Raw genomic sequence first — 19,047 nt, 5'->3', positions numbered from 1 at the left:
AAAAATTCTCTCGACATTGAGATCTACCCATCGCACCTACCAAGTCAAAAATAGTCAAATTTCACCGAAAGCGAAATCGTGTTAATGTAAGACTAACTCTAAATGGAACAACTATTCCAGAAGATAATCATATTAATTACCTGGGTCTCATGCTTGACCAAAAACTTAATTTCCACCCCAACATTTCAAATGCAATAAAAAAATGCTATAGAAAAACAATTATACTAAAAAGACTTCTTTTTACACCCTGGGGATGTAAGGAGAAAACCTTACTCCAGTTCTAATAAATCACATATAAGACCCCATATTGACTATGGGCTCATCGTCTATGGTGCATGTGCAAAGACCCAGATGCAAAAAATTGAAACAATACAAAACGATATAATACGTCTCATATTTGGTCTTAGGAAAACCACAAGCACCAAGTTTCTGCTTATGGAGAGTGGATTAACTACAGTACAGGAAAGACGTAGCTTTCTCTTGATAAAGTATCTTCCAAAAATTGAAGCACATAACTCACACACCCTGCATAATTGGTTAAGAAACCCAGCCATGTATAGAGACATTGCAAATGAGTATGCCAATACTCAGAAGAAGTTCCCTGTACCCGCAAAGTCTATTACACGTACTTTCCCCCAATCCCCTTCATGGAATAGGTCAATTTCCATAATAAATACTGAATTCTCAAAGTGGACTAAAGATTTAACCCCCATTGCTTTTGTCCAGAAAAAATTTGCTGAACTTAATACAATTACTAATAAAAACCATTTCCAAATCTTTGTTGATGGGTCCAAAATGAATGAGAAGGTAGCAAGTGGTGCCTTCCTTCCTCACCTGAAAATTGCAATGGGTGAAAGACTGCATAATAATGTATCTATAATGTCTACAGAGTTAAATGCCATAATCATGACATTAGAACACCTTATGGATAATAAATCCTTGTTTACTAATTCAAATAATATTATAGTTTATTCTGACTCTTTATCAAGCCTTGAATTGCTGTCTTCAGCTCCTCAGTATAAGCTGGATATTGATTCTTATGATTGTATTAGTATTATTAATAATCTTGCTTCAAGTGGCACTAGAACTCATCTCCAGTATATTCCCAGCGACTCTTGTACAAGTGGTAACCATCAGGTTAATAAAATAGCAAAAAATACTATAAATATTGACCAGCTAAGTGGGTCATCAATCCCCATTAGAGATATTTACCGATGGAGACTATCAGATATTAATTTTAATAAGAATAATCCTATCCTTTCCCCCTTTCCCAATAGGTATCTTTCTAAAATTTATCACAGAATTCGTTCTGGAACAAATGGACTAGACTTTCTTGCATCTCGTATCAGTTTCCTAATTCAAGTGGTTCAGTTCCCCTGTCCCCTCTTTGCAGGTATTGTATTATGAATAATGAAACAATTGACCATTGCCTATTTGAATGTAATATACTAACATCTTCATAGCATACCTTGCAATATAAACTGTTTAAGTGGTTTAATCACGAAAAAATCTCACTATCAGCCAAAAGCATAGCCGACTCTTCCTGCACACAGCGCACAGAATTCGCTATCAATCTTCTTACATTTCAACTCTTTGAGTCGAAAGATCTACTGAAAGATATTTGAGAATATCGAATAAATAAAAAACGTCCCCGCCAATAGCTGTATAGGCCACGGAGTTAATCGAACCAACTACATAATACCCGCTGGAAAGGCTACCTTCTGTGATATAGACGAAGGAAAAGAAGAAGAATTGTGTTTACAACCAAAAAACTGCTGTTTTTTATTTATTTAAGTTTTTTATTTATGTTATTGACAGCAGTATATAGTTTTGACACGGAACAGATTCTTTTACTACCTGCCATGCCCAAAATAAAGGAATTCCATTTTACAAGTCGCTTAATTGTTTTCAAGGAGACTTCCGCTCCCGTAAAGAAAGAAAATGTGTCTGAGGTAGCGTATTTCACAGTCTGGCACGAAGCCATCTGTAGCAGGACTGCTGATGACGTTGTCTCGGCCATTTACGGCTTAATGGATGAGCTCCGAGAAGTAAAGGAGTTTATGTTTTGGTGTGACAACTGCTGCGCTCAAAATAAGAATTTGACTTGAACTGAATAGAGAACAAACCTTGTCAATAAAATAGAGGGCGACAGCTCGTTGTCTAATCCTCATTTCTTTGGCTTTATAGTCCATTTGATACTGTTCTCGAATTCTGCCAACCATTTTCTTAAGCTTCCTCGCCATTTCATATTTGTTCCAATCACGTTCACCTTTTAGATGGGAGGCAGCATTCAACATGACATATTTCACTTGACCCTGAACATTCTCTGTCCAAGAGACTAACCAAGTCACCTAGAGAAAAAAGAATAGGAATTACTGAGCAACGAAATGAGCAAGTTTATCAAAAACACAGGGAGATCTGAGTAGATCTCGACAATTCCAAAGCCAAAAATCAGATCATTAGAAAGACATTGACATAACGATAGTTACCTAAATAAGCGTTTCTTCTATGATGTACCATTAGAAATTAGAATATTTTCCCAAATGAACACAAATCTGGATTATCCAAATAATAATACACAATATTTTTCACCCAGCATTGAAGAAGTGTTCCAGGTTCGACAGAGATCAATAATATCAAATAAAAAATAAAATTTTCATTCCATGAGAGCGAATTAGCGGCTGGAACAATCGAAGATCAATTTTAATTTAAATTTATTATGAAAACAGTTAACTAGCAGATTTAGCGCACTAATTTCCTCATAATCATGATCAAATTAGGAAAAATGGAGGCAAGCGACCAATCTAATGAGAATTAACGAGTACTAAGGCATCAAAACTCATATTTTTCATTGTTTACTCATTACTGATTAAAATTTTCATATTTTAGTAATCAATTATAATACGTATTAAGGCATTAGTTGAGAAATCGTTCCAGGTTCGTTGTTAATTCACATTAAATTTAAAGTCAATATGATTTGAATTGCAATTTTCACCTGGAACACACTCTTAGTTTATTTTTAGGGAAATAATACACCACGAAAGTAAATTTTCGGAGTACATCAGTACCCTACAAACTATAAAAGTTCCGCATTCAAGCCAACTTTCACCGTCTCTCCTATTTAAGATAATCATGCAGAGTAAATGGCTAATTGACGTACAATGGTTTAAGCCAGTGTTTCTCAAACTGTTGTACACGTACCCCTTGGGGGTACGCAAAAATTTTTAAGGGGGTACGCGGCCGGCCAACAAGGAAAAATAAAACAACCCTTTATCCTACCTTTAAAACTGGCAATTTTATTTATAGTGTAGCTGTAGTTTACTTAGTACCGGTAACTGAGAAGGGGTATTTAAAATGATTTTTGGTTAGAAAGGGATACAGTGTCTATATAAGTTTGGGAACCACTGGTTTAAGCAGAGAACTAAATACTTTATACAAACAAACTTTTAAAAAACCATGTTTTACAAATGGACTAAAAAGGAGAAAATGAAGTTTTTCGGCTCTAAATGATACTTTTGACATACATAATATTTTGAATGTTGTGACCTCTTTTACTCAAACTTCTAAAAACTTAAATATGGTGCGCATTTCCAGTCAACTAACTATTAAGTCATCTAACAATATATATAACTATTTAGCATACAAACACAATCTTATCAATGCTGTGGATGAAAAATTCACAGTTCTTTATTTAAGTAAAATGTACACCACGTTTAAATTTTTGAAAATTTTGATCGTCAAATAATATCTAAGATTTTCCTTTTATACAGTATACTAAAAAATTTGACAAGGATACAATAAAATATATTGCAAAAGTCAAGGTCTGCAGTAATAATAATATAAAGCAATATTTAGTACTAAATGTATGCTTTCGGCCACTCTTTTCTTTCCACCACTTTTTCTTTCCACCACTTCACAATTTGTTCTTTGTTGAATATTTTCGTTCATTCTTTATAAATAAATTTAATTATTATTTATTTTTTTAAACAAGCTTATTGTTTTTATTCTTTATATATTCTTGTACATAATTATTTATATTCATCAATGTCAACATCTCAAATTAGCTCTCAAAGAATCCGAAAATCTACTTGACATGATAAGAATTCGATTTTGATATTTTTCATCTTAAAACAGGGAAATAAGGTTAAGTAAAATTTAAAGACAAAAGCACTAACATGAAGCAAAAAATTTATTCTTTGTATATTCTTGTACATAATTAATTCTTTTTATTCACTGATGTCAATATCTCAAATTAACTATTAATCACCAAAGCCAACATGTTGTAGAATCCTAAAATATACTTAATATGATAAGACTTCCCTGTTGATGGCTTCCATCTTATAATAGGGTTAAGTAAGTTTCAAAAAAAGTTTCGATCCAACAATAAAAATAAATAACCTAACTATAAATATTTGAACCCGTTCAGGATAACAAAAGTAGTACCATACCTTTTTTTTGACAAGATAAAAAATGTGATGAACGTTTTATAACAGAAACACACACAAAAATATACAAAACAAATATAACCATATAATCTCAATTTGACTGTGCCCTAACCTTCAAAAATTCTTTCGATTTTTCTTGAAAGAAAAAAAAACATATTTTTTTATAATTTCTTATTTTTTACACTTAATTCGGCTTTCTATACAATGTTAATAGTTAATAGCGTTTCTCCCACTCTCCTTCCTAAATCTTGCGCACTCCAAAATAAAAGCATGTGTACATGGCTGATCAGCATTTGTAAAGTTTTCTTTCAACAAAATCAGGCTATACTAAGAAGGGGGGGGGCGGAGGGGGGGGGTATTATAAGATTTTACCTTTTAACCTAAATATGAGATGGGAAACCCTTGCTTTATACATTTTCTTCCGTATTAATTGAATTAGTTGGATTAGTACAAAAATAATTAAGTTGGTTTATTTTTATGATGCCAATTGTCACATTTTTGTTGTTTGCAAAACTCCCCAAGTGCATGTCGAAAATGGAAACGAAACAACCCACCTCTTTTTTACTCGTGTTGTGGTTCCTTGTTGTTGCTGTGTTAAATTTTGAGCTAGAGAAAGAACTAAGTTTTCAGTTCAGATTCTCAGACCAGACGGTTAGAATCGATTTCCGTAGGCTGCTAAGGGGCCATTGTGTGGGTTGTTATGATTTTGATTAATGTGTTTTTTGGGGGGGTTTTGTTTTTACCTCAAGTAGTGCCAAACAGTATGAGGATTGGTAGTGAATATTAATGGTACCCGTCGGGGAATTGAGTGAGCAAGAGGTGCCCCGTCTTCTTTTTGTTTTTGTTTTTTTTTTGTAAAAGACGTGAGGATGTTAAGTTGAAAGGAGATAGTGCCTGACAAGCCTGAATGACCAGGCTTCTCGAAGTTTATAAATATTTATGTAAATAAAGTGATTTCTCTATAAAAAAGAAAAAAGAAAAAAAAGATAGAAACCAACAATTACCAAATAATCTTGCACAGCTGAAAACAGCTGAATACAGCTGAAAAAAAGATGAAAAATTAATATAAGACCGTATTAAGTATAATGTAGCCAGCTAACAGCTACGAAAAAAAGAGAAAGATGAGGAAGATAAAAAGAACAATCGTTGGCTTTGTAGAAGTTATTTTTATCTGTTTCTTATTATAATTTTTTTTTTTTAGTCTATATAATCTACTTAATTAATTTAGTTTATTTATTTTATTTTTTCCTATAGTTTTATTTTATCTATGTTTTCTTTTCTTCTCCTTTTGCTCTTCTGTCTTTGAGTCATAATACAGTTTAAATACATAAATATTTATAAACTTCGAGAAGCCTGGTCATTCAGTATTGTCAGGCACTATCTCCTTTCAACTTAACATCCTCACGTCTTTTACAAAAAAAAAGTAAATAAAGTGATTTCTCTATAAAAAAAAAAAAAAAAAAAAGTTGTAATATTACTTATAAGTAAACTCTGTAACAGAAGTTCTGTTAGAAACAAGAAGTGTGTGTAGCCAAACTCACCGTATTATCACTCCTCACTTCTTTCCACTTATGACCGGCAGGGGCTGATGGAGCCGTTCCTTTGGAACAATTGATAATAACATCCTCGGGCATGACCCGTCGCTTTACCATACCCATTTTGGGGTGGTCCCCTCGCCCTCTAAATAAACCAGGAGGCTCAATTTTAAAATTGGCAATTCGCTGTTTATGGCCGTCAATGGTACAAAAACCAAATTCTTGAATCACCTTCTCATTCTCTGCCTTTGCTTTCTGAAAATCAAGACAAGTTGGATTTGCATTTCAATAGGAAGAGGAGGATCAAAATAAAAAAAGGAGAACATTCGACTAGTATTCTAAAAATTTTCCAAAGGATGCCCTCCCCCTTTTTATTTCTACTGGCACTTTGATATCATTTTTACAAGCTTTGCTTCCCATTTTTCTTCATATTATATGGGAGAAACTTGTTTCACTATTTCAGCTCCTCCGAAGTTACGCTTTCTCCGACAATATTTTTTTCATTTTTCCTGCAAATATATTGAGACGAGATCTTAGTACTAATAAATGAATCGAATCAAAAAAGGTGAAGGATGGAAAGTCCTACAAACCCTATCCAAATTGCCATTTAACTTTCTTTATTGTACGTAATTTTGACCTATAATTTTCTCTTTTACAAAGTAATTTTTGTCTTATCGTTTGATCAATAAATTCGTGTCTAGTGACCGCCGTTAATCTCATGAAGCAATGAAATAAAGGCTTGTGAAGCGAGACAGATTTTGTGTTTTGACTTTTCCATTTAACATTTCTATTTTTTCTTCTTTTTTTTGCTTATCATTAAGTCTTAGAAATTCCACTAAACTTGAAAGTATATGAAAATACATTGTAGAAAGATTTTTTTTTTTAACAAGCAAGGAAAGGGCCTCAAGGAAAGAATATTCATCCCCTAGAATTGTCTACGAAGTTTGCAATAAGTTTAAGTGACTTAATGACTTACTGACTTAAACATGGTGTCCATCAATAGCACTGAAAAAGCTATAGGCTAATATTAAATGTATTAAGCGGCGATGCTACGGAACGGTCATGGTCACTTCCCTCCCCCCTTCCCTCTTTTACCTCCCTTTGATACACTGTTTGCTTTGTCAAGTTACCTTATTCGTCAAGTAAATAGCTCACTTTTACGAATAAAAATATCTATATCACAATAAAAGATCTACAATAAAAAAGATCGGGATCTGTGCTGTAGGGTTCTCTGGTACTTGAATACATTGTAGACATATGATCAGATACGTTGTATACATATGTTTAAAACCATTGATATATTGTATATAAATAGGAAAGATACAATATTACAAGTTAAATCGCTGAAATCAAAGCTTTTAACACTTCCCAGTGCCCCCCCCCCCCGCTCAAGAAATTTCCTGGCGAGTTTCATAACGCCCCGCCTTGCCCTTTCAGCTCTGCCAGTAGGCATATGTGTTTAGTATTTAAAGTATATAGAAAAAGATTGTCGCAATGGGAGGGCCATCATGAATGGGTTTCATCTTCTGCCCTATTTTCTTTATCATTATTATTTTTCCCTACTATTCGCTCTAAAAGGCTACCCTACATGGCAGGTAAATAGCTCAACCTTGAAAGAATTGAATGAATTTTTACTAAGTGATTAAACCTTTAGGAGTATTTTACTACTAATAGTCTACGAAGTAACACTACTGAAAAGTAGTGCCACATAAAATATACCAGTCTTCCAGTCGAATACAAAAACCTGTTTAAACATTTCCTTAATACTTTCTCAGAAATTACTGAACTAGGACAAAATGGGGAATTAATTCCTAGAGACTGGAGTTCTAGTTTCAAACCGAAACACTGTAAAAAAAAAAAAAATAAATAAAAAATAAAAAATAAACAGGAAGGGACTACAAGTTTCACTTTTATCACAAAAACATTCTCCAATTCGAACCTTTCCGATTTTATTTAAGAAAAAATTTAATCAACAATGTCCAGATATATATAAGCTCAACCTTCATAATAAAAAAGGCCTACCTGTTTTTCTTCTTTTGTTCTATTTTTATTCTCTTCACTTCTTCTCTTAAAGTAGGCATTAATTTCTGAGAAATCACATTTTTTTAAATCGGTAATGCGCTCCCGTTCGGCGCTGGTCATGGTTTTCCTCCAATCTTTGAAAAAGTTTGTATTGAACTGTTCTTTGGCTGTGTAGTCGTGATCAAGCATCCGTCCATAGAAGGTTGCCACTTCTTCCGTCTCCTCTGTCAGGTCCATGTGCTTACCTATCAATAAAACACAAGCTAGTGTTAAAAGCTGCTTTTCTCCTTAAGGTTAGGTTCCTGTGCAATCTTTAGTGTTATTTTTCTGCTGCGATGTATCAATGGAAGACGACATTTTTTATATCATTCCATAACTAAGATTGCACTGAACTATTCATCTACCGAATTGCACTTATACAATTGGGTCTACAGGCTTTTACATTGAAAATTCGTCGAAAAAGGGACTATTTTTCTATTTTTCTTCAGCAAGTTTAGTTCCTCTCTCAAGAAAAAGCGTGAATAATAGCATAATTCCAGGTCCTTATATGGAAAGATTTGAGATTAAAGAATCTAATGATACAAGCATCGTGTCCTTTTTATGCAATTAATTTAAAAACTTTTTGCACAAAATAAGCTTTCAAAAAAAAGTAATAAACTCCATTAAACTAAAAATGAAATAAAATAGAATCAAATAATCTACCAAGCATACAACTACCACAAATCAGTATCAATAAATAAATGAAACCCAAAACCAACAAAAATTAAAATAAGTCAAACTCAAACAGAGCAAAAATTAATCCGAGGTGAGTTCTAAACTATATGCATTCTCAAAGTCAGAATATAATTTTTACTTTTCTGAAAAATATTCAAATGAATTTACTGAAAAAAAAGTGCAGTTTCAGTTTAATATACACATGCTGATATTTATTCCTTAAAATCTTAATTAATTTTGATTTCTTAAAGTTATAAAAATAAAAACATATAAAAGATTTTTTTTCAGTAAACTACAAATTATATTCTGACTTTTAGAAAGCATAAGGTTTTAGAACCCTACTCATATTAACTTCTGCTCGTTTTGAGTTTAACTCTGTGATTTATTTTAGTTTCTGTTTGTTTTGGGTTTCATTTATTTATTGATACTGATTTGTGATAGTTGTATGCTTGGTGCATTATCTAATACTATTTTTGTTCATTTTTGGTTTAATGGAGTTCTTTACTTTTTTCGGGAAAACTTATTTTGTGCAAAAAGTTTTTTTTTAATTAATTTCTGTTCGTTTTATATTGACATAGTCAATCTTAGTCTTCTAAAGTTAAACCACCATCCCTTCCATATTAACCTTAAATACAGCCTGGGCATAACTTACAACCCTTGCCCCTAATCTCTGAGGTTTGTTTCCACTCCAAAAGCCTTGTTATATGATATTTAGAATAGATATTTATTTTGAATAGAAAGGCTATCTCAAATTTCTATTAGAAGCATTTCAGGATAATACGATGTGTGGCTGAGAGGGGAGGATGGGGGGGGGGGGGGTAGCTGTCCTCCGAGCACGTTGACTCTTAAGAAGATCACTAAAGCGTGTGATTACCCATACAATGAGCCCCCTCCGAAACTAATATGACCATGCTTTCTACAAAAAACCTTATATGCCCCCAGAGCATAACTTACAACCCTTGCCCTAAGGTCTGGGGGGATTTGTTATCACCAAAGACATAGTTTCCAGACCTTTCAAATACATTGAACAAAATGGCTATCTCAAAATCTTGGTTGGAAGTTTTTGGGGAAATTATGGGCGTGGGGAGGGCATTCGCCTTCTGATAACTTTCGACTAATCCTCTCAATTTCCAGTCGAATGAGCACTTTTTGAAGCTTCTACGACAAAACGTTCTATAAAAACGTTATATGACCAAAGGGTATAACGTACGACCCTTGTCATGAGGGCTATGGGGGCGGGTTGTCATCCTCAAAGATATAATTTCTAGATGTTTCAACTACGTTGAACAAAATGGTAATATCAAAATGTTGATCGGAAATGATGGGCGTGGGAGTGGGGGGGTGATTCTCCTTCCGATTACTTTCGATCATTAAAAAGGGCAATAGCCCTCTCAGTTTCCAATCGAATGAGTCGTTTTTGAAATTTTTACAAAAACGCTTTCTATAAAAACCTTATATGTCCCCACGGCATAACATACAACCTTAGCCCTGAGGGCTGTGGGGGGATGGGGGTTGTCATACTCAAAGGTATAATTTCCAGACCCTTCAACTATGTTAAAAAAAATGGCTATATCAAAATGTTGATTTGTAAGAGTTTGGGAAAATTATGGGCGTTGGGGGGGGGGGCAATATTTTCCTTCTGGTCACTTTTGACTATTAAAAAGAGCACTAGTCCTCTCAATTCCCAATCGAATGAGCCCTTTTTGAAGTTTCTACGACAAAGCTTTCTATAAAAACCTTATATGCCCCTAGGGCATAACTTAAACCCTTTTCCTGGGGGCTGTGGGGGGGGGGTGGAGGTCATCTTCGAAGACATAATTTCTTATAACTTTAAACTACGTTGAACAAAATGGCTATCTCAAAATTTTTATTGGATGTTTTTGGAGAAATTGGGGCGTGAAAGGGGGGTTTTTTGCCCTCCAATTACTTTCGACTGTTAAAAAGGGCATTAGCCCTTTCAATTTCCAATTGAATGAGCCCTTTTCGAAGTTTCTACGACAACACTATCTGTAGAAACCTTATATGCACCCAGGGCATAACTTACAACCCTTGCCCTGAGGGGTGTGTCATCCTCAAAGACATCATTTCCAGAACTTTCAATTACGTTATACAAAATGGTTATCTCAAAATTTTGATTGGGTGTGGTTGGGGAAGTGGTGGGCGTTAGAGGGGGGTTAGTTACTCTCCAATCCATCTCAACTCTTAAAAAGGGCACTAGCCCTTTCAATTTCCAACCAAATGAGCGCTTTTTAAAGTTTTCTTCGACAACACTTTATATAAAACCCTATATGCCCCCAGGTCATAACTTACAACCCTTGTCCTGAGGGCTCTGAGGGGGTTATCATCCTAAAGACCTAATTTCCAGAAATTTCAACTACGTTGAAAAAAATGGCTACCTCAAAATTTTGATTGGAAGTGTTTGAGGAAACGGTGGGCGTGAGAGAGGGGTTAGTTGCCCTCCAGTCACTTTCGACTATTAAAAAGAGCACTAGACATTTGAATTTCCAATCGAATGAGCTCTTTTCGAAGTTTCTACGACAATTCCTTCAATACGAAGTGCCCTGGTCTAAAACCAAAAAAAAAAAAATAATAATAGTACATTGTGCCAACATCGTTCTTTACTTAGGCAGCGCTATTGCGCAAAGAATTGCTAGTTCTAGAGGGAATATATATGTTACAGCGAAAGACCGAAATTGGAGAATGTCTACATTCACTGGTGAATGTACGAACTTCCTTTTTTTCTTGGATTTAGTCAGCTTTGTCAGTTTTATGCAAGTAAAGCATAGCATATATTAAATACGTAACCTACCTTAACCCAGGTACCCTTTCCCCTCTAAACCCCAAAAAACTAAAGTTTTAAAATTTTCCGGTTAAAATTTTCAAAGTTTTAAAAGAATTTGCCGGTTCAACTTACACTTTCTATATCGACACGGCTCATCTTTTGTTTCGTCAAAAAGATGTCGACATGATGCCAACATTTTACAAATTGAAAGCAGGTTATGTTACCAGAGAATCAAATAAAACCTCCTTGTCGTCTCAACAGAGATTCAATTTCAAACGTGGGTCTATTTTCTGTCAAGCGAGGTTAGAATTTTAACAGGAAATGTTGTGGGGGGGGGCATATTTTACGTCAGGGGACAGTTTCCTCTGATTTCCTCAGTTGAATTTTCTAATATTTCACATTAATGACACAAACTATGACCAAAGCCTGTCGGACCACATGCAAGCAATTAAAATAAAAAGACATAAAAATCCTTTTGTTATCCAAAAAGAATAGAGTGGCAACTAGGAAGGTTTGGAGAAAAAACCTGTGCTCTTTCTACCTATAAAAACTCATGTCCGCAAATAATCCCACCCAAACTATGCATAAAATTCTTCCAATTTTTATAGTCTACTGGATAATGAGACGAATATTTGCTTGACAGAGTATAGCTTCAGTTCTTCACTGTAAGATTTCGCATGATTGTGATACCACTGGAGTTTACAGACATGGTAAACCACTGAAGGATATTAATTGAATTATTATTAGCAACACAGCAAAACTACAAATCTGGCAGCTATTTCCCCAAGAACTCGATTTTAAGAACTCGACAAGAACTCGGATTAAGAGTTTGCTTATGTCAAGTGTTTGCTTTCTTTCTTCTTTTAGAAAACTACAGACCTATGGAGGTTAGCCAATTTTATTTCCATTGAATTCAATCTTTCAACTCAATTTTAGCTTACTTTTTTATCATCCTATCTCAAGATGTTAATTTATAGTTTCTTGTGTATATTCGGAGTTTAGACTTCAGCCGCGTTTTCAGGCTCAGCGGGTTCGAACACGGGTTGTTCTCGTCTAGTTTTTCGTCTAGTTTCAGCGGGTTCGAAGTTTCAACCCCGTGTTTGATACACTAGATGCACTGATGCACAACGCTTGATGCACTAGACGAGAACAACCCGTGTTTGAACCCGCTGAGCCGTGAACAACCCGTCTTCGAACACGGGGTGTTCTTGTCTAGTGAATCAAGCGCGGTTCATCAGTGCATCTAGTGCATCAAACAAGGGTTTGAAACTTCGAACCCGCTGAAACTTGAAACTAGACGAGAACAACCCGTGTTCGAACCCGCTGAACCGTCGAGCCTGAAAACGCGGTTTTGAGCGCTTCAAAGCCTTCTGAATAATCAAAATTCACAATGTAATATGAACTAGAGAATTGTAAACTTATTATCAAACCTATTGATTTGCAATCCAAGCAATTCTCTAGGTTTTCTTGCCTCTATACCCTCTACATTTTGAAACACATTTTTGGTGAGGGGGAAGGACTATAATGAGAAAAAGGCCGAGATCGCTAGGACACGTTCTGCGGATGAAGAATGGTATATTGCCCAAGATCGTCCTTGTCGGGTAACTATATATGTCCTAACGAAAGGCAGGTCGTCCCCAAATGGGGTGTGAGAATGTCGTAAGCACATATTTAAGGGAAACGGAAACTTCTTGGGAGGGTGTAAAGAAGGAGACTTTGAATATGTTGGGATGGAGGATCGTGCGCAGCGGTGTTAGCCTGAGGCGGCTTGGTGTTACAGTGATTTGAGTTGATTTCCATTGAATATGTATTTTCATTTGAAAAATTCCAAGGATGTCTGCACATAGGAGATGCATTCTCCCTTTCTTTCTGGAAAATTTCAAAATAGTTGCGCACTTTTTCTACCCCCAATCCCCCTTCAAGTTGAGACCCATATGGAATTGTCTTCATTTCTTCTTTTGCGGACAGATCCTGAATTAGGGGGAGGGAAGGGGGCCTAAAATGCTGATTATATATTTTTTTATACATTCATAGTTGTTGGGTTTTTTTCTGTAAGTAAAACCATACAAAGTTACCTAGAGCTTGGAGCACTATCGATATTTATCAATTTCTGCATGATTTGCAACTTGATCGAGTTTTGATATAGTTCTCGAATTTAGATCCTAATCAAACTCGGATCCTATGTCGGTAGAGTTCAAGTGTTTCCACTGTCAACTAACTTTAATTCTCCATCTTTGGATACTTAAGTTTTCATGTGAATTGGAGAATTTTAAAAACATTATTCAATTTATTGATTTAAAACATGACAAAACCAATATCACAGGAGCCAGACCAACCAGATCTACGATTTCAAAAGATATAAATGAAAAAACTTTAAACTTCGTGAAATTTTTTGGGAAAGGGTATTTGAAACATTATAGGAAAAAAATCCTCAAATTCAGATCCTAATTAGATTGCGGGTATTGCAAGGAATAAAGTGCGAAAAAGCATATTCAAAAACTCTAAAGATAAAGGTCAATCGCCAATGCTCCATTATCAACAACGACAAAAAAAGGGTAAAGGGTAACAAACTTAGGATCCTCATATATGCGAAAACATACCCGAGGATCCTAATAAGGGTCCTCCCATCATGGAGATTGATCATCCTCGCAGGCTACAACTCTGATTTCAACCACGTGTAGCATGACCATGTATTGTTTGTTATTTAAAGATGTGCACAAAACCTGTATTTTAGATGGGCTACTTAGATAATTTGGGGCCCTTTTCCCTGGCGCTGCACAAAGTACACTACCCCAGGAGGCGGGTTTGTAAACATTTCGTACATTCTGATTGAATTATTTATGAATTTTTGATCGAATTCCATTTATTATTGGGAGAGTCATAAATCTAAAACAAAGAAAAAAAATTAAACTTACCATTATAATAAAACTTGACATTTTTAGGTAGAGGTTCATAGGGGGGAGCGAAAACAGGTCCTTTGTGTTCCAACGTTCTCCACTTAACGCCATCATCCTCCTTCTTTTCTTCCCACCTAAGAAATTCACGTTTAGTATTGATGGTTCCGATATATATATATATATATATATATATATATATATATATATATATATATATATATATATATATATATATATATATATATATATATATATATATATATGATGCACAGTTATATATGATGCACAAAATGTATATTATATATACATATATGAAATATATATATATATATATATATATATATATATATATATATATATATATATATATATATATATATATATAAACTGTCAATACTGATTCATTTCAAGATGTAATAAACATATACATGAAAAACATTTTTTCTGGCTTAAACAAATTTCTTAACAGATAAACTATTTGGCAATAAGAGATAGACTATCCAGCAATACAAAAACTTTTTTATGATAAAAAAAAAAATATTTTTTTTTCTTTGTATTTCTAGTCTAGAAGGAAAAGACAACAAGAGTTGCGGGCGAGACTAAAATAACCTACCCTTTTATGCACCATTTACTGAGAATTATCCTTTTCTTTTCTTGTTTATAAAATAAGACAATTCCTAATAAATATTTAAACAAAATAGTGGCTGAAATCGGCCTAATATCTAATATGAAAGTTGAATAGTTATAAAACTGATTAAGAAAGATTAGACGAACTTTCTCAGGGATACATCCAAGGATAATTTTTCACTTTTCTTAACTGTCAATAAAGTTTCCTTTGAATTTGTCTTCCAGTTCACTTTACATTTTAGTACATTCTTCTGCTTAGCAGTAGTAGGTAAACTAAATGTGATATATTTTACCAAATCACAAATATTAACTCCTTGTGAAAAACTTGATCGAACTAAAACAATTACAGATTTCATCAGTACCATGTGCTTATTTTGAAAAATCTGCTCTTATTGACATGCAATTCATAAAAATAGATGGCGATGCATCAATTTTTGCGAAACAGCAGAATTACTAACTTTTGCTCGCTCTACATTTATAACGCTATGTGAGAGTATCGTTTATATTATCTGGTATTTTATATGGAAAATAATAAAAAACAATTGATTACCAGAAGTTATAATTGACATACAGAACACCTCCAAAATCCAAAGTTGACAAAAACTTTAGAAAATCCCATTTTGTAAAGAGGTCTAAAATCCATTAGGGAGTTCAACCCTTGCAATTGCATCTTAACCCTTCCCTGATTCTCCCATTCAGGAGAACCGACTAACTCCCCACTGGGGAATTAGTCTGAAAATATGACTTGGTGGCATAAAACTACTGACCCAGAAGCATTGAAAAAGAAGAGAAGGCGAATACGAAGGTTATATGGATATAAGAAAAGAGTTGATTCAGGGGGGCGCCTGGCTTCGGTTTTTTAGACCGCCCCCCCCCCCACAGCTCTACCAACAAAAATCATAAAAACAATTTCCGCACTCTCTCATATACTAATTTTTATATGATTTCGCAAGTTTTGGCTTTTTTTATGAGTGAACCCCTTCCTCCTCCCCCACCCCCCGCGCCAAACAAAATTCTTAATTGTTATGTGCTATAGTTAGGTAAAGAAAGAAAAAAATATTTTAAGGGCTAGCGTAGATTCTTTATGGAAATAGATATAGTAAACTAAAGGGTGTGTTTCTTCTGATTATGTTTCTATTCTATTCATGGTTTTTCTTTTTGCTAACAGAGACAATTTACAACAATTCTTAACCGTCATGGCCAATACGGGAGAGAGAATAGATATTTATTGACAATTGTATGATAGCTGGGAATAACTACTCCGAAGTTTTTTTTTATCTTTGGTTGATTTTGCAAGGGTACCGTCCTTACTCAAGTCCAATTTTTTTGTTTTGGTCTATTTGGGTCAGTAGATCCCGTGAGACTGGCATCTACAAAAAAAAAGACGGGCTCTAGATGCGAGATCAGCCTTACTCAGACTAGCTTGGATGACCCCCTTGTCTATGGTGCAATTTATAAAAATGTGTTGAGCCAAAGTTATTACCATCATTTCAGTCCTTTCCCGGGAACCCTATATCCCTATCTAATCTGAAGCTTCTAACAGAAAAATTAATTATTTTTAATGCCTCTTGAAACCCAGTCAAACTATGTGGCAGGTCTGGAGGAGCTACTGATATTTTTTTTAAATACATTAAGTCAAGAAACGAGTAAAACGTTTTGAAATTGTGCAGTGCTGAATATTTGACTTCAAATAAAACATCTTATTTTAGTAAGAAATCTGCATTTAACTTGTGTGAGTAGGTAATGTAAATTTTTTCAATTTAGCATTGACTTACCATTTCCATGTTTCAACTTTTTCTTCCTCTTTTTTCACCTTCTTCTTAGTGACAGTGGTTGTTTCTTCCGTTTTCACTTTTTTTGTTGCCTTTTTCTTTTTCTTTTTTTCTTCATATTCTTCGTCTTCATCATCTTCAATTTTACGTTTCTTCTGCTTCTTCACAGTTGTTGTTGTCGTTACTTCAGATTTGACCTTCTTGCGGGCCGACAGAGGAACATCAGAATCATAGTCAGTTCCATTTGTAATCGACTTACGCTTCGACTATGAAAAAGAGTACCATTTATGGGTTAACTGAAACTTTTCTACGTCAGCATTATTCATAAAACAAAGAAATATTATTTTACTATTAAACTAGACAAAAATAATGAAAAGTTGCTAAATAAAGATCGTTTTGTTATGAAAAGCAGTATAGTTTATGGATTTATAAGAACTTCGTATATACCCAATTATTCAGAATGCTTTTTTAAGAAATAAACTTAATATGGTTGAAATATAGAAACGAGACATGGCAGAATACACAGCTGAAAAGAAAAAAAAATGTTAAAAAAGGGTTAAAAAAAATCTTAGTCATAAATTTGGCGGATTTGAACATCTGGATGTCCGAAAAAAACTTCCTTTTCTACTCTCCACGTATAACCATTTTTTTCTAGATAAACTCTTACACTGAGAATCATAAAACTAATATTAATTGACAATAGTCAAGTTTTCGATGCTACTTTTTTGAACATATGCAACTTTTATCATAATGTAGTGTAATAGTTCTAGTAATTCAAAATGCCATCGGGCATACGCGATGCATTTAAAACTGCGTCCTTAATGCTGCGTTAAGAAGCCGTCTTAGCCGAGTAGTTAGTGCGCTAGAGTTGGAATCCTTTGTCCGAAGAGTGGGGGTTCGGTTCCTGGTGTTGCCGGTTATTTGGTTTGGGACGGGGGTCAGTGACAAGACTCTGTAAACTCAGCCAGAGTCAACCCAGCTTTAAATGGATATCTGGAGAAATCCGGGGAAGGTAAGCAGGAAGTGTGTGCCAAAGCACAGGATGGCTGGCCGACAATCCCCCATTGTTCTTGCTGGCTGAAGGGCCAACGGAGATCAGCACCGCCGTTAAGGACTGTGAAAGGTTAATGTTGTATTACTTACTTACTTACGTTTGAAACTAATATATTCATCGCAAATATGAATGTTCTATTCTACTCTAAGGCTAAAATAAAACTGTTACTGGAAGTACAAAAGCAGAAAGAGCATTTAGAAGGATTTTCCAAAACGACGCCCGCTTCTCCCCAAAAGCCAAGTCTTGATGGAACGTCAATAAATACATTTTATAAGTTCGTCCCATCACCTCCCTGTGAGGAGCTCATTCTCCCTTTTTCTGCCATTCCTCAAGGCAACTAAAAAAAAACCTATTCACCCTGCTTACTTTGAGTACCCGAAAGAGGAATCCCCATAGCATTTCCTGGTATCATCTATCTGCGCATATTAATCAACCTTAGTAGAAAAGTGTCATAGTGCCTTTGGGGAACTTGTACCTGATCCGTCCAGAATAAGTAGCGTGAGGAAGTCCCTAGATGTGGCCCTAGTCCTAGTTATCAAGACATTTACCAGAAAGGGCTGCCGGCTCTTAGCAAAACTTGGCGAGTAGCAAGAAATAAGGCCAATTTTGCCATTTGACTTATATCGTGGTTGCAGCAGTAGCTGCAACCTAGCAAGAAATAAACCACGGACCATAGTAACCAAAAATTAAAGAACGTGTTTGAAAGAAACTGGCAAGTGAGAGAAAATTAACATTTCAAGCTGACTCATGAATGGTAACTATTTTCTGAATTAGTCTTAATGGTAAAATGTTAATTGAAAACCAATTTAAGGGAATTTCGAAAAGTAGCCTAAAACCTCTAAAAAATGGGATTGGATCGAAACAAAACGTAGATGATTGGAATGGCCATGGTGGAAAACCATACTCAGGAAACTGTCAGTTTCCTGGTCTGAACAACAAGGGGAATCACCTTTTTGCATGGGTAGCAGTCATTTGTACCTTTTTTATCTACCTAAAATCTATTCTGAGAACTCCACAAAAAGCTATTTGTTCATTCCTTCCAGCATAGGTTCGGCGTACATTTAAGAACTAAAAATTAAAAAGGGTTTGGGAAATACCAAGCAGCTGATCTGCCTGGCTTGTAAAGTATAAAGAATGAAGAAGTTTCAATTTAATACTTTATTAAGTGTTAATTAAAATACTTTTAATTTAACATTTTA

The 19,047-nt window shown here is 34.7% G+C and overlaps 1 protein-coding gene across 1 annotated transcript in view; it reads right to left on the bottom strand.

Moving 5' to 3' along the window:
- The window catches only part of Top1 (DNA topoisomerase 1), a 72,585-nt gene that overhangs the window by 22,138 nt on the left and 31,400 nt on the right, over positions 1-19,047 (bottom strand). The window contains exons 7-11 of the mRNA XM_089089992.1: positions 16,798-17,060; positions 14,414-14,529; positions 8,003-8,247; positions 5,987-6,235; positions 2,127-2,351 (exon numbers count right to left, since the gene is read on the bottom strand). Coding sequence (XP_088946118.1) covers positions 2,127-2,351; positions 5,987-6,235; positions 8,003-8,247; positions 14,414-14,529; positions 16,798-17,060 — 1,098 coding nt within the window. The remainder of the gene's footprint in view (positions 1-2,126; positions 2,352-5,986; positions 6,236-8,002; positions 8,248-14,413; positions 14,530-16,797; positions 17,061-19,047) is intronic.

The sequence above is a fragment of the Artemia sp. Qi Xiang Cuo genome, chromosome 5, assembly GCF_049724085.1.
Source record: "Artemia sp. Qi Xiang Cuo chromosome 5, ASM4972408v1, whole genome shotgun sequence".
Lineage (NCBI taxonomy): Eukaryota > Metazoa > Arthropoda > Branchiopoda > Anostraca > Artemiidae > Artemia > Artemia sp. Qi Xiang Cuo.
The sequence above is the reverse complement of the archived record's forward strand: the minus strand, read 5'-3'. Positions and strand labels throughout refer to the sequence as shown.